Below are 16,984 nucleotides of genomic sequence, written 5' to 3'. Positions count from 1 at the left end.
TTTGCACCACTTCATTCTAATCTCATCCAATTTTGTAGAGTCTGGTACAACAGTACAAATTAAGTTTTGTTGAATTAATCAAACAAAGCCATCTTGAATCAGAGTGCTTATGTCAGCTATTGAGATCCACAACTCTGATGAACTGCAGTCAGAGAAGAAAAGGCAAACTGGATTTTTTATAGCTAGCTAAGAACACCTAGTGATACATGGGACTGCTTAGGATGGAGCATAGTGTTTTACAAAGTTACAAAACATTATTACAAAATTAGTGTCCATTAGTACAAATCCTAAGGCTCTACTTCTTTAGAAAAGTTTTTCTGCTTTAACACTGATCTATCTTCAGGTTATCTTCTCTTTTTAATAGTGATTTCTATCCTAGTTTTGCTTTTCAGCACCTCCTTTTGTTTACAACAGAAGGCCTTTGCTTTCCCCCAAGTTATGTCCAATTTCCATCATACATTATCATGTATCCTGACACATATGTTGTATGCACGGTAATGCACAAATGTGCATCTGCATTTCCCATTAAATGAGGTGTATAAAGCTATTCTTGGGTCCAGACTTGTCCTTTTGAGACTGGAGCTGAGCTTACAATTCTCTGGAAGGGAAAAGCCAAAGCTATTTATGTTAAACCCTGGCTTCTGATCCACAAGCTCTAGCCAGATTTGCCATGGGAAAGCTCAAGTGTGATCTCAGTTCAGGGACTGGCTTTCCAAAGTACAGAACGCATCCCCAAAGCCAGAGCTGAGCTACAGTCAGGCACAGCAAGGCACAGCAGGACTGGGGCAGAGTTTGCTGGGCTAGAGGTCTGCTGTGCAGTATCCTAAACTATGTACAGAGACAGATCTCCTCTCTGATTAAACCTGGAAATCTTGGACCTTGACAGTCAAAGTATAAATACAATCCAAGTATAAAATAAATCTGTAATATCCACAGATTTTAGCATGGAAAAGATAAAATTCCAGAGGTCTGACTTGCTTTCACAGCATTGGAGCTTATCGGTGCTAGTCACAGATAACTTCCCATCCAATTACCAAAACTCAAAGCAGGCCACAGGCCCCACATGATGCCAATGTATCACTCTTTAAGACATACCCATTTTACTCAATAATGACAAACCTAAATCACTATGTCTATATAAAGTGCTCTCTTACCAAGTCTGTCAGTGAAGAACTAGTCGATGCAATCAGTGGCACCTAGAGAATTTTAGTTCGCCCTACATTAGGCACTCAACGTTTGGTATCACACACAAACAGACACAATGTGTCATGAGACACAAGAGCCTGTGAGAGAATTCCCCTCTCTTCCCCCACTGCTTTACAAAGGGTAACTTTCAGGAACCTTAGTTCAGTGATATACACTGTCAGACACACACAGAACCCAACCCAGCCTCCGGAGCTCCTCCTCCATTTTGCCACTTCATTCCATTCTACTCCATTCTACTTCCAAATGGAGTAGAGAGCTTATTCTTCTTTTCCTCTAATAGTCAAAATACCCTTAGTGTTTGAAAAGCCAGACAAACAGATGGATCACAGGTCTCAGCTGTGCTCTTTTCCAGAACTGGGCTACATTTGTGACAAAGGATGAGGTTACCCTGCTCAGGAGGTGAGTACGGAAGATCATGTTTTTCCCCAGTGAACAAATATCCATTGAAAATTATAAACTGATGAAGTGCACATGACTTCCATTGTTTTAGAAAGTCAGATCTTCTCTTGTACACTGGACCTATTCTTTCTGACTAACCTATTTGCAGTGACAGTCTGTCAACACAGAATGTGAGAACATCTCATTTCATGGATGAAGTAGTTTCTACTTTGCAAAAGAGGAATAATGACACTCCTGACATTGGAGAGCAAAGCCAGAAAGATCACAGAATTTCTCCTTCTTGCAGCCCTCAGTTTCTGAGGGTCCCCAGACCACAGGAGTATCTCCCATCTCTGAGATTTTACCTCCTGGCCCATTAAAGAGCAGAGCAGTAAGCTGGAGATGAGGCAGGCATCCAGCAGAGCCTGAATGTGCAGACTGTTCTCCTGTCAGAAAAGGTGGATGGCAGGCAGTCATACAGAGCTCAGCCCACTGCTGCACAGCACTGAGGGACCCTAGGCAGAGGCTAGGTCATGGTTTTTAGCAGACAGCAGGTTTGCAATGCTTTGGAGGGTCCAACCATGGGGTTGCCACTTCTGAGGTGATGTGAGAGCCTCTACACTATGAAGGAAGTGTTCCAGAAACCTCTCAAAAATATTTGGCATGCTCTAGGTCTTAATCAACTCCAGAGTGGAAACAACAACACTAGTAAAATGTCTCTCAATGCCTACAAATACCTGAATTCAACTTCAATTATAGCAGGAGGAAGGGGAAAATAAAGAACATATTTTTTTTCAGGCTCCAGAGCCAAGATCTGTGTGTTTTTGAAGTCATCCTTCAAGGAAGAAAAGGCTGAAGCTAACTGTGACCTAAATAAAGCAAAAGAATTAGGTACTTGTGATCAAAGGATTGAATGATGCATATACACATCTCCCTAAATAATAGAGTTGGTGGGAGAAATGACATGTCATTATTCCTCTGAAATAAAGCAAATTACCTGCTCTGAAAAGAGGAGTTGATCTGTTTTTTATACAGTGAAGAATAATGCCACACTATTTCTTCTAAAATTAGCAGCTGACAAGCTGAGACTTCAGTGCACATAGCATCTGGCTCTCTGGCACCACATGGACTTGCCAGAATGAATCCTTCCTCTTCCAGTTTTATTAGGTTTGGTGGGCAATAGCCATTACCACAAAGAACATCCAAGGAGCTGCAGAATAGCAGTACATTTAAAGTACCTCAGAGTTTCTTTCTTGCTCTCTAGAGAAGCAAATGCAGGAAACTTAATAAGGATATTTTGAAAAAGCTCAAGAACTTTGAATGGAGTCCAAGTCTTCTTTTCACCCATCTTTCCAACCAGCTATACCCTTCATTAGTTGTCTTCCAAACAACAAGCAAGCATGAGACAATCTCATCCTAATATTCTGCATTTTGACATTTCCAGTATTTAAGGCAGTGAAAAGTGAATTCCAAATGCTGAAGTAAGACTCATTGAAGTAAATAAGTTTCTTGTTTCCTATTCTCAAACTCTAAGGCTTCAGATGCTAAATAACTAAGCCCATAACCATAGTAATGGCTAAACAACATATCTTGAAAAGATAATGGCTATATTTTATCACATGATAAGGCAGACCTGGTTACACAGTTACAAAAAAACCCCAACAACAACTCCCAGCAACATTTATCACTCCATTTTCCCTGACAATACTTTACATTTAGACAGATTTACCACCACCACCTACTTGAGTATTTTTCTTCTCTGAAAGAAGCCCAGTAAAGTTCTATATTATCTTCTGCAGGAAATTGCTCAGTTGTTGAACTTTTCTTGATTTTTCATTGTAAACAGCAAAAATTATGGTCAAGACTGCTATGAGGTTTTCCTCTTCTGTCTGTTTTGTTCTAGTGCACAGACAACATGAGGCTATTTGTACTGTTCTGCATTCAGTTTGAATGGTACCACTGAACTGCAATCAGCATTCTGCAGTACAACAGTGGCAGATCAGCAAGCCCCTGCCACTCCATGTATTTACTTATCAACAAGAGAGCCAAAGAGCCAACAAACAGCTCCATGAGTGCAGATGCCAGCATGATGTCAGCAGAGAGAAAGAAAGACTGTCCACATCAAAGTATGCAAACCTCCTTTTTCAGTACGTGGAGCCAAGCTGCAACTTCTCCCTAAGCTTCACCTACAGCAGAGGGACACAATTACCCTGACCAAACAACAGAGGGCAACTTTCCAACACTGCCTCTTTACAAAGTACAAAATTTATAACTTCCTTGAGAAAGCACTAAAACATGAATAAAGCAGAATTTTAATTATATTCATAATGATTTATTTTTTAAAATGTTCCCATTAAACTGCTATCTAAGCACAACCCATTGTAAGTCAGAAATAGTTTGGTTCCACCTGCATTTAAAGTGATTTTTATAATTATTCTCATCAGAACAGCCATTAATCACATAAACAATAGCTGGCTTGCACAAAAAACATGATAAGCAGCTATGCTCTTGACTTACTATTATTTTTATTACATTCTTTAAAATGTTTAAAGAAAAAAAAATCTTACCTTCAGATTGATGTGTGGCCAGAGGTGTCTGTGTCTCCTTGGAGTACGATACCACCTCCCGAGGTAGGAAATCGACCTGGGTAATCTTTGACACCCCTAGTTTGTGCAGTCTGCGTCTAAGGTGAAATACACGACATCAAAGGTTAGTCATGTTAACTGTAAATCAGCAGCACGAACAAATGTTTGCTGTTATGAACAGGATAAAAATACTTCAGTATTTGTAAAGGTGAAGCACAACACAGTATGCATGAGAAGTAACTCACTGCAGTGAAGAAAATTAACCTGGGAACCACTTGCCATAATAAAGTAAAGCTGTTAAACCTCTAGGGCTTGCTGCTGAAAGGGACTGCAAATGGGAGAGAGAAATGGCCTGCTTGTGTCCCTCTTAACATGCAACAAAATTCTCTTTCATACTATCATTACTATGATATTCTGTCTGCTCAAAGGAGTTCATCCTCAGCCTGGATACACAGTTGTGGAAAGGGTACAATGGGTTTAAACCAGAGTGAATTAGACTACCAAATATTCAGCTGGGAGCAAAAACAGAGTCTTTAACTGGCAAGGTGTGATTTATGATTAGTGGAGTCCTAATGCAAGGGCTGGAGGACAGCTAAAACAAACTGGATCAGGGCAACTATAGCCTTCTATTTTGCCTACTTCTCTTGCTTTAAATAAACCATATGAAATAAATCAGTGAAGCAAACTAACTGTAAGTGGGTAAGGGAAAAAGAAGAGAGGCAGCTGAGAATGGTCATGAACACTTTTAGTTGTGCACAGTTCACTCAGCACTGTGGGGAGGGGGGGCAGGAATCAGTTTATTTCCTGAATACTAACTGACTGCAGGGAGTGAAGAATATAAAAATGGTTCCTTTGAAGAGTTTTACCAGAAAAACAGCCAACTTTCAGCAGAGAAATAATGCAAACACAATAGACAAATGAACTAAGTAAGGCCAGTTACCTAAATCAAAAAGTGTGAGCACAGTTGTGCATTTATGGGGAACTAAATTTCTGGACACAATGTTTCTCAACTTGCCACATTATTGAAGAGAACAATTTGGACAAACAGAAAATTCTTACTCATTATCTATATCCTCTTCATTTTCCAGGTTGTCAGAACAGAAGTCATAGGGGTTTTGATCTAATTAATTTACAGTGGTTTAAGTATTCAATTAAGAATGATGTCTGAAAGGAAATGGGAGTCTAAAAAGGAAACTGTCATCATTGGGTACCACCTGCTGAACTTTTCAGCTGCATCAGCCATATTTTTTTCTGATCTATTTTACTACCTGGGTTGTTATTAAGATGACTACAATTAGATTCAGCAAGTAATAGGTGCAAATCAGCTGTATTGTGTAACAACGCACTAGAGATAAACAGCTGTTGTAGCTCTGATCTTTTCAAAGAAGAAAAATTAACAAGTCTCCCTCCTTAAAACCATCTCTGACTCTGCCAATACGAACAAAGTCTACAATTGTCTATAAAAACTCTACAGAGAAACTTTTACCTCGTTACCGGGGGAGGAAAGTTTCTTCAGCTAGCAAAAATTTTAGTAGCTTTACATTTTGTAGCTGCTTTAACTTATGGTCTCTATGTGAATTCAATCTTTAATAAATATCTCACCCCAGCAGACTCTCATGTGCTTTTCCCTCCCTCAGCACCAGATATTCAGTCTCTGTTGCCTTCTTGGTCACTTTGACTTCTCTATGTAACCAGCCCTGCTGCCCCAGGCTACTCTTTCCATTTACTGAGGTTCTTAAGCCTTTGCATTGAAAGAGTCTCTTGACAGTGGTCTTGGTTAAATATAATCTCTAATTAATTATGTGTCTAGTCTGGAGTTAATTAGAACCTCACCTAATTCTAAAACAGTTTCACGTGAGGTCTGTATCTCCTGGACTGCCTGAGGATGGGGAACATGACCCAAACAGAGAGCTGGATTTAACTCCTACTTGGGTGGATTGAATCTCTGCCCAATGAGTCCCAGGAGTGAGCCACTTCCTACAGAACTGTGCTGACACAATGCATGGAATTCTTCATCTGAAACACTCTCAATTCAGTAACTGCTGGTGCCTGCACAAATGCCTTGTGCCACCCATATCCTGTAATTACTGGTGAAGACTGGAAGGTCCTTCCTCATCTGAAGGAATGTGATCTATTGATTGCTGTTTGCCTGTGTCAAGCCACCTCTAATTGCTCTTGTTACTAAAAACTGGCCTAGCCTTTGGTCCCAAGCACTCAGGGACAACTGGAGTATCCTTTCAATATCTGGACATGATCGAATATGTGCTGTAATGTTCTAGTCTTTAGTTCTTTTTAGGGCAATACTAAATGGTCTGTTGTTTTCTCATCCCCATTTTTCATCTGAGGTGCTTATAATTCTAATAAATTCAAAAATATTAATTTTAGAGAACACATAAGCTTTGAAGGATTCCTTTCCAGACTGCTAATGGGATGTCAGTAGGAGGATATTGACTAAAACCCATGCATTAAAAATGATTCTTCTATCTATAGGTATCATAAGAAATATGTATCTGCTAGAAGTGTTTTGAGACACACATAATTTAATTGCTGACTGCAGGATCTGTTTTGCATTGGTTTTGTTGGTTTTTTTTTTTTTTTCGCTCTAGTCTCAGGACACCAGAGGATAGTCTAACTCTGCCTTGTGTTTGAAGACAGCTTTCTTTCAAAAGGGAGAGGACTTCCATTAAAATGTATACCTGTGGATTTGCTCTTTGGCATGCTTCTTTTCTGTCTTTGCACTGGCTGCTAGTAACTGATTTAAGTCTCTACATATAGTTATTTTTTCATGAGTCAGGTAAAGGAACTTGCTTTGCACAGCTGTTTGAGAAACCTTGCTCCTAGGAGTCTTCATCTTTTAATTCAAACTTCTGTAAAAAAACCAGCTGGGATTTCTGCAAAGTTTCTGTAGGTTAAATAGCTCAAAGAACTCTACCTTTTTGGTACAGCCTAGGTAAAGTTGTAGACATGTGACCTATGGGAAGTCACATTCATGTGTAAACTACAAACATTCCTAGGAGTTCTAGATATGGAGAAATATTTCTGCTTAGAAAACTCACTGGATACTTTCCTTCTGGATCTTTCCTGATGAATAGACCTAACACGCCTAACTGCAGCTGGGAGCACTGTCAATCAGCAGCTAAAGGGAAGCTGTTGTTTTTCTTACAGTATGGTGAATGAAGTAGCACATAAACAAGCCAAAAGCATTAGAGAGTTGCCTGGAGATTCAAAACAGGCAACCCTGTAAGTTCATTGGTAGAACAAATTTTTCAGAGCATTGATTTGGTTTTACCTATGACTCATGCTCTGGAGAACTTGAGGTACTGCTATCCACCCTTTCAGAGGAACAGGTTATCCTAAATGCCTTTGCAGGCAAGCATTTCTACATAATTTAAATTAACTTTTTTTTTTTTTTTACTTGTTGGACTAAAGAAGTTCCCAAACTATAAAATATTAATTTTAGCTCTATTAAAATTTTTAGAAAGCTTCATGGGCCTGAACTCAACTAAGATGGCACTTGGACTAGGATCATACTTAAGCGTACAATTTTAAGCACATACACAGCTCCTAAGGGAAAAGGGGACATTGTTACTGTGTGTGGAAACAGCATAACTATAGCGAGCTGAAAGGAGGAGGAAGAGTATCTTGCAAATGATTCAGAGAGAACAGTCTGAATCAACAGGTACAAACAAGATCAATGTAACTATACATGCGCATATATGCCACAATAATAACATTTCATCTGAAATGAAATAGTTATTTGTATTGTGTTTCAGGCAACAGAAATAGCAATTTATCTTTTCATAAGCTTGTTTAAATAGCTGGGTTTTCTTCCCACAAGTATGACTTTGCTGAAGCTTCTTATTTATTAAACTAAAAAAGGAAACTTAAATTATGATCTTTTTGAGTCAAAAAAGCAAATTAAAATCACACACAACCAGCTCAACTAGGAAGCATTTTCAACATAATTCTTGCAAAGAAATGATAACAAAAAGAGCTGACATATACCCAAGTTCAGAGTCAGACTGGAGTTGCAGCACTGAGGGGTCTGTGTCCCATTGCAAGGTCCTAGGGTGGTAATCAGCCGTGCAGCACGAAGGGGAAGGAAAAAAAGAACACACAGAATTAACTGAAAGGATGAACAAAACCCCATCTCCTTAGTTACATGCTCTATGTAGTACATTCAACCTTCAGGTGCAAGCAACAGCCACCATATGTCAAACTGAGACAGGGCAGGCAAATTAATAAAATTACCTATTATTGATAAACAGAGGAAAGAAGCTGGATTTTCTGTCACATATTGATTAATGACACATAAATTTGGGTTTTTTTCCTTTTCCTGAAAAATTCTAACTCTTAAACTTAGGTTGATGGATTCACAATAATTTGCAAAATCTGCAGGCACAATTTATTTATGTTTTTATGATAAGGTAGACTGAGCACTTGCCATGAACTCCACTGAAGAGTTTATCCCTTCACACACTCCTGAGATAGACAGTAATCCATCCTGTACAACACTGCTCTGGGCAGGAACATCACGTAGTGCATATGACAACAAATGGCACACTGATACCAGATCTGACATACTCTGAGGGCATCTGGGACAAAAAAAAACAGTTCTTCTTCTTTCCCCCAATAAAATTCCTGGGGAAGAGGCTAATAATACATCTGAGAAAATCAGATCTATGACAACCTCTTATGGACTGCTGTCAGATGAGGCTATCACCAAATCTACAAATGTTCCAGAGGTGTGGTCTGAAATGAAGATGTTGCTCCTTGCACTGCAGTGCAGTTTCCCATTTGACCAGCTCCAAAACATCTTGCAAACACTCAGAGCCTTTAAAGAGTCTTGTGAAATATTCAGAATCCTTCAATTTAGAAATGCAAAAATTGACATATCAAGGCCAACATTTTAAAAAATGCTGCTCCTTCCCTGTCTCTCTGTTAATTTTACCTTATTTTTCCACATTCAGGAAGTCACATCTTATATGCAAGAAAACTGTCAGAATCCATGACAGAATTAGGAACACACAATTGGCTCCTGAGCACCTTTTCCTGTAGTATGAATACTAGATTATGCATTGCTCTCACTAGCAGAGACTAGAGTAAAGAAAAGTCCTCCTTCCCTAAGCAAGAAAGTCTTTATGAAAACATGCTGGATAATGATAGTTGTCAAAATTCAAACTCCCTTAATTTCTCCTGAATACAAATTCTGAGGATATAGAGATCATAATATTACCAGTTCACCCAAAACCAGCCATATAATCAGCTATGGTCAATATACACAGGTCTTTCTGAAACAATAGCAACCTCTGCCAATGAATCACTCATATAAACTAACAAGTTAATGAATTAGTTCAGAAATAGATCTACTGAAGCCAAATAGTTATTCTACCTCCTGTCCTTAGTAAACTCATCCATTCTATTACTAATGTTAACTCATTGTCTGGAGAGACAGACAAGGGCATGTGCTGTACTCTTGTCATTTCAGAATGAAAAAAATCAATCTCAATACCCTGTGCACACAAATAGAACGAAAAACTGTAATGCAAAGCTGCTTTCTCATGCAACATAAGGGCACTCATTTCCCTCAGCTTATGATCCATAGTAATATTTATCAGTATAAAATATTTTATACCGATAGAGAAAGACTTCTCCAAAACCAAACTGTATTACCAAAGGTCAGAGATAAAATAATACAGCAAGAAAGAACAGATTTTTCCCTTGTAACTTGACTGCAGTGTAAGTACAGTGGAAAATGGACATAAGACCTGAATGCCTGATGCAAGGCAAAGGCATCAGTGACTAATGCATTATAGATACTCCATTAAAAATTCTATCTGTGTGAAGATTGCTCTTGTAATGTCACCAAGGTCAGTTGCATATATTAGGACATACTATATAAGTGCCTGTTTCTAATTTTACTGCTGCCTAGGGCCTACTCATACATTCATGTCCAGGTTTTCCAAACTCTTAAAAGAAAATACACATAACTCATTTCAGTTTCCTCCCCCCAACATTCACTTTAAAACCTACAGGATTTGTAGGCTATTTCATCAGGAAGAATATCATTATCATTTGATTAAAGCAAGAGCTTGCAGCAGGTCTCTAGCAGTACAGTCCCTATGTTCCACCTCCAAGAATCCAGGCCAGGTCACAAGAGAGGTACCGAAAAAAAATGCCAAAAAAATATTTAGAGATCTCCCACACTCAAGACAGTACTCAAATCCCAAAACTATGAGAAGAGCAACACTATGGTTTGGGCCATTGCAGGCAGACATGTATAAAGATGTTCCTCCCTTAAGTATTTATTATCTAGATTCTCACACACAGTCTTCACCACTCTGGACACTGATACTTACTTTTAATAGCAATTTTCCTTGACTCCTAATTATATCTGTTTTCAACAGTTTTAATGCATCTGCAAAACATTTCCCAGATTTGTGCTCCACTGTGCATGACTGTGTTACCACTTGCACAAATGTGAGAAAGAGATGAGGAAGCAATCTGCTGAGTTGTCCTCTCCAGCTTGGCTGAGCAATGCTATCACAGGGAATGAGGCTGCAGGTAACAAATCTTCAGCTTTCAAGTCTCTTGCCCTAGGAGACAGAACACCAGTGGCTACACTTAGGTAGCAAAGGCTGGAGAGCACAGGGCTGTGTTTAAAGGAACAGTTGATTTGTTCTTTATCTCTGTCTGGCATCTGCAGAATGTCATCAGATCAAAATGAAAGTGAGTGAACAGTAAAGATGTAATCTGGACCTGCAATTTAGCTGGTTTCCATGGCAATAATATAAAAAAAGAAAGAAATATATTCTTTAAGGTTTAGCAACCCAAAAATGATGTTTAATAGCCCGTGCTGTCAGCCTGACTAGAAAATTAAAGCTAATCTGTTTGTGATGAACAGACATTGTGTACAACATTCCTTGATCATTCAGATGAGCATTGTAGTTACGGTCGTTCTCCTGTGGACTCTCATCAGTGGGGATTTTGAAATGCCACTGGATCTCAGCGGAAAAGCGGTTGCCGATCGTTTTCCAACTAGTTCATGAGTTCCCCCTCCAGACACTACTTCATGAGGAAAAGGATTAGGTGCTCTTCCTCTTCTTTTTTCTTTCTTACTTCTTCATAAAAGAAAACTGCAATGGCTTGATTTCAATTCACCCAGAGACAGAGACAGAGAAGGTAATGTCACAGACCCTGAGGACAAGTGCATGGCCTAGGAGTCAGCAGTCAGGCTGAGGTGCTCCCACTCTGGACCTTTCAGAGAGCACAAATTGCTCAAGGTTCCCCTAAATGGACTCAAAGAATTTTGACACAGGTCTGTGTAGAAGAGATGCAAAACATTTTAGTTGAACATTTTTATGGGGAAAAGAGAAAACCATTAGACCCAGCAGGTAAAAGTAGTGCTCCCTTAGCAGTCTCCTGTCCTGCAGATTTATCCCACGGGTCAAGAGAGTGACACAGGCATGGCAAGGACCCCTGGAAACTCACTGAATAGCACAGTCAGGGCTGAGCCAGATCGGTCCACTCCCCCCACCCAGGCAGCGCTGACACTATTTTCATCAGAACTACCCAACATTGTTTCAGAGCTGGGTGCTGTATCAGTCTCCCACATAGTAGCAAACAATAGCCCTGTGTCATGGTCCATCCCCCTTTGACATGCTCAGTGCACAACAGCTGACCCTGGCTTACTGAAGTATAAAAAGATGTATTACTAAATAACAGATTGTTCTAGAGTGGCAGAAAGAGAATGAGGGCTGTTAGATATTGCACTAAGAATACAAGGTACAAGTGTTATTACCTCTCTTTCAACTGATCTGCTTTCACTCTTCTCCTTTAGATAGGCATCTCAATGATCTCTTTTTTTCTCAAATTTAGGACATTACTAATGCTGGTGCTGTTTCAGCTCATACTGCTGAAGAAGTACCAGATAATTCTGACACTTCATCTTTTAATAACCTGAAAAAAGAAATCAACAAGAGGAAGAGGTCCAGATGTCATATATTTACTAAAGGATCGGATTGTGAAACAACACTTATCTCTTCTGAATTCAAGTCCAAAGCATTAGGAAGGTATTCAGAGCACAGTTCTAAAATGACAGAGAACTGTTACAAAATTTAAGGTGGGAGGAATCTGAACAGAAGCATTCTCTTTTCTGTAGCATTATTATTATTACCTTGGTAAAACAGGCTCTGCCATATGTTTCCATGCTCTGTGTAACCTTACCTTCAGAAGATTTTATTCTGATTGCATAATGTCAATTAAGTAGATTAAAAATGTGGAAAAGACTAAAATAAACTAAAAATAAAATAAAACACTTGAAACCTTTTGGAAAATTCCCAACATCAGAATGCATTAATAAAGCATAGGTTCTGACATCCAAAACTGTCTGGAATCCATGAGAACTCTTCAGCTGATTTAAGCAACTTTGGGTCTGGCGTTAGCAGTAGTGTATGAAACACGTAAGGCAGCAGTTCCAATACATATCCTTAGTAATCTGCCATCATAAAATGATATTTAGTATCTGCAATCATGATCATATCATAACAAAACTTGGCACTGGGTAAGTGCCCTAATCCAATGCTTTTCATATGCAACATACTGACAGCTTAGTTGTGGCTCTTCTTCCCTGCAGCCAAAATCAAATCCTCCCTCATCTGTTGCTGATGCTGCAGAACATGTGTTGTGCATGATTCCTTTTCTCCCCCAACTCCCACTTCCCAGGTCAAGAGCAGCCAGGCCTGAAAATCCATGCTTCTGAAGAAAAGGCTCCTCACAGGAATAACAACAGTCTGCTTTCCCAGGGGCTTCTTGCAGGGCAGAATCCTCTTTGCAGCATTTCAAATCACACCTTCAAGCAGAACTGGAGGAAAGCAAACACCATATTCTGGCATCTCCTGTCACCAAGAGCTGTTGTGCTCTCCAGACCAGGAGAAAACTGCACTGACATTGTACTGAGACCTGAGGTATCTCCTGAACTGAGATACCCACGTGTCCCTAATGAAACACCATTAGATCTGACAGGCCCCAAACCAAGCATCTCCCCTTGCAGCAACAGCTGTGTCCTAAAATGACCCTTCGTATGCAAAACAGTGATGCCCTCCTAACCCTACAATTCAGTGGCAGACTGTGCCATGACTCCACAGCTGTGCCAGGGTTTTTCAGCGATCAAAGGCCCTTCCACTAAGCAGAGCATAGACTGTCACTAAACTGAAGCAAAGAGGCCAGAAATGAAGGTGGGACTTCCCCAGAGCATATGGACTCACCTATCATGTAGGAAGCCACAAGACACCTTTGCTTACCAGAGCAATATTTCTAAAATGATGTGAATGTGACTAGCCTCATTCTCCCCATCTATGGTAGGAGAGGGTCTTGATGTTGCAGGAGGTATTTATACAATCTTCAGGCACCTAAATGAAGGGCTCCACCAGTGAAACATTACCATGAACTCTTTCCATACAAACAGGAAGGCAGGAGATTGCTCCATGCAGCAGTTCCAAACACCCAGCTTAGACTCCAATTGTGAATAGGTTTTAGAGCTGCTTTGTATCTTTACTGTTGACTCTCACTTTGATCTGCTGGGAAATAGATAAGGAAGCAATCAGCTGGAAATTGACAGCCTGCAGGCTCCAGTCTGCTTCATGCTTTCTTTTCTTCTAAGTTCAAATGCAACTAGCTAAAGAAGTGAATTAGGAAAAACGAGCTAAACAACAAGCCCAAAAATGCAGAGAACACAATTCTTGCTTCTGACTTTGATGTAAGGAAGAGCTTCATGTTTGAAATTACAATTTTAACCCTGGATTACAATTTCCAAAAGATTCAGAATTGCTTACAATAGGAACTCTGCAGCTTCATACTGATGGCACGTTGAAAAACACATCACACCCAGCTCATACAACCTTAAAAAATATTGGATACAACAACTGTGAGCTGAGACATCTTTTAAAATCACCACAGAATAAAATGTTAAGACGTGTATGAATGCATTTTTTTCAATATGATACCAAATATTGTCAGCAAATTGCAATCCAGTAGTATTTGTAGTTTCAATGTGTAATCTGTCATGTATCTAGACCACTTTTTTTTTTTTTTTTCAGTGTCTGAATATTGCCAGAATGAATTTAAGGCTGCATAATTATTTAGCTACTTTAAAGAGTTCTGCCTGTTTTGTTGTTCAGTTTCTCCAAAGCTACTAACTTGCTGCTGATTAAATAGAAAATCTGAACTAAGAAACTGTTAATGAGAAATTACTGCAGATGTTTAAATATATGTGTACATATAAGCTATTTGTTTTTATTCCTTCCACTCTACATTTTTATAATATTAATTCTCTCCACTGTGATTTTAACTTTGTGATATTTTTTTGTACATTTGAAGTGTCTCCAAAACAAACTATATAAAAAACCAGGAGATTCAAAGCTACTAGTCAGAGATGGAAAAGTACCACTAGCCTCAATGGATGGTTTGCATCTAAGCCACTATTCTGCTGCCATCTGTGCTCTGTTTTGCAGACCCGTTCCACTTTGAAAGGATTGGCAAAAAGAAAATACCTTCCTTGTGTTACTTGTTTTCTGAAGCACACTATAAGCAAGATGGCTATCAGCAGTTAGGGAGGATTTGTGCCTCTGAAGGCAACGCTCACTTGCGCTTGTAGAGCAAAGTCTCCTCTGACTTCACTGTGCACTGTGTTCAGAGCTGGGCTGCTACTGCTAATCATAAAATAAAATGCCTTAACACTTCAGAGAACAAGGAGTTTGGCATTGCTGCTGGAGCATAGCCAGAAGGTTTTGCTTGGGTTTGCATTTACACTTCCAAGTAGGCTGACACCTCTGACTTCCAGTTTTCACTACTAAAAAAAGAGCAATTCTGACCTCCCTGAGAGCACAGCACTGCCTGGCAACCATAAGAGCCCTTTTCAGGATGGCATGAGTTTAAAACACTCTTTTTTCTTTTTTTTTTTTTTTTAAGGTATATTTATGAAAAAATCACGGACAAATAATATTTAAAACATACGTGTATTTCAAAATTCTTTTTGAATCAAGACTATGCTGCAGAATGGATCTAATAGTTTTCAAAAAACATTTGACTTTTAAATCAGGATGAACAATTCTGGCAAGCCTGCAATGATACGGACATATCACAGGACCAACATCTTGCTGATTACCTTTTCACAGGATTCCACTAATTAAATCAGAAATTTAATTCATCCAATCTGCTGAATTTATCTGCTATATTTGAAGTCTGTCCTTTGGTTCAGGTCTGCATGACAGATCTGGCAATATCATACTCACACTTTATATTTTATAGCTAAAGAAATCTTAGTCTGCAAAGTTATGCTGGTTTACCAGGAGGGTCACTGTGGGCAGCAGGCTGGATCTGTGAGGACAGAAGGTCAAATAGTTAGAATTGACACAGATTTACTCTGAGTGCCAGATACCAAAATGGCCATTGTGAAAGTGCAGTAATAAAAAACAAGGGGGCAAGGGGGCAAGACACAAGTTGATTTATGCCCTTAGCAAACCCTGAAAATTCTTTTTCAAACACTATTTTTGTCTTGTTTTTTATACCAAGAGTAAGTCTTTACAGCAAAACAGAACTCAAATGATCACAAATGTAAAGAAAGAACTTGGCAGGAGTTTTATATGCTATCAGCTTATGCAAATGCTTGAAAGGAACTTCAGTACTCACATTAGGAGTCTTTGATCCAGACGCCATGGATATACATATAAGGAAAGCTTTCTTATAAATTTCAAGGGACTTCCGGTACAATTGCATAAAAGACAAAATCATATTTAATAGTCCAATATAGGAAAGGCAATCCAAAACCTTTCAGAGGACTTGAAGAGGTTAACAAGAAGGTTGGAACCTACAACTTTTAGGTCTGGTATTATTCAGATGAAGAAGAAGGTGAAAGATTTCAGCAAATTTTTCATTTTGATACTAAAATCCAGTAACTATTAGCCAGAAGAAGTGCTAGTGTTTCCCTTCCTTTATACAATATATGTTGTGGTAGAAAAAGCAAAATCATTCCAAAAGGGATGAGATTTTTGTTACAATTAGGGTTGAAACAAGAACTCACTGTATGAGAGTTATCAAGAATTTTTCAAATTAAAACTCATATTGACTTTTAATAGACCAGCTCAGAAATTATTTTCTGAATTTGAACTATTAAGGTAAATAAGTACATATAAAATTTATTAATCAAAATCAGTTTTAAAGGGAAAACCATTTCTTTTCATAGTTTTTTCTTATGGAATTTTTATATGGCATACTTAGACTGTTTAAAAACTCCTTGTGGGAAAAAAAAAATAAAAAAGAAAAAGCAATATCTCACCAGTGGCAGCAATTCCCACTCTACATATTTGAAGGAAAATTAAAAATTGCATTAATGAAATAGTTACTCATTGAATCTTTTTATTTTTCCAGATAAAACATAAAATTGTGAATGGAAATTTCCTAAGGTCTTTTTAATAGCCTAGAGAAGGAGAAAACATCAATATGCACAAACTGTACCAGTTTAACTATGTTAAACAATTGAACATGGGAAGTGATCTTACACAATTTAATTAAATTAAGATGAAATTCAGTGCAAGAGAATGGTTTAAGCTTAGCTGACCACAGCAAGTTGTTTTGTTTTAAGAAGATTAGTGTTTTATTCCCTAAAATCACCTGACTGTCTGACTAAATATATGATGATATGCCTGTAAATAACTAAAGAGAACTAACTATAGCTGGGCTGATAACCTAAATGGTTAAGTGGGGCTTTATATATTATTATTTTCTTCTGGATTCAGCTGGGGCTCAGGTTTCCAAGG

At 38.7% G+C, this 16,984-nt stretch overlaps 1 protein-coding gene across 21 annotated transcripts in view; it reads right to left on the bottom strand.

Annotated features, from left to right (window-relative positions):
* The window catches only part of DYNC1I1 (dynein cytoplasmic 1 intermediate chain 1), a 184,051-nt gene that overhangs the window by 136,017 nt on the left and 31,050 nt on the right, over positions 1 to 16,984 (bottom strand). For 18 of the 21 annotated variants that reach the window (XM_021538380.4, XM_021538382.4, XM_021538378.4 and 15 more), the window contains 2 exons: positions 8,175 to 8,234; positions 4,152 to 4,267 (listed from right to left, as the gene is read on the bottom strand). In XM_021538380.4, the coding sequence (XP_021394055.1) occupies positions 4,152 to 4,267; positions 8,175 to 8,234 (176 nt within the window). The remainder of the gene's footprint in view (positions 1 to 4,151; positions 4,268 to 8,174; positions 8,235 to 16,984) is intronic. The other 3 variants (XM_085567046.1, XM_085567065.1, XM_085567072.1) reach the window with 1 other exon arrangement.

Source organism: Lonchura striata, chromosome 2 (genome assembly GCF_050655825.1).
Source record: "Lonchura striata isolate lonStrDom1 chromosome 2, ASM5065582v1, whole genome shotgun sequence".
In the NCBI taxonomy this organism is placed as follows: domain Eukaryota; kingdom Metazoa; phylum Chordata; class Aves; order Passeriformes; family Estrildidae; genus Lonchura; species Lonchura striata.
The sequence above is the reverse complement of the archived record's forward strand: the minus strand, read 5'-3'. Positions and strand labels throughout refer to the sequence as shown.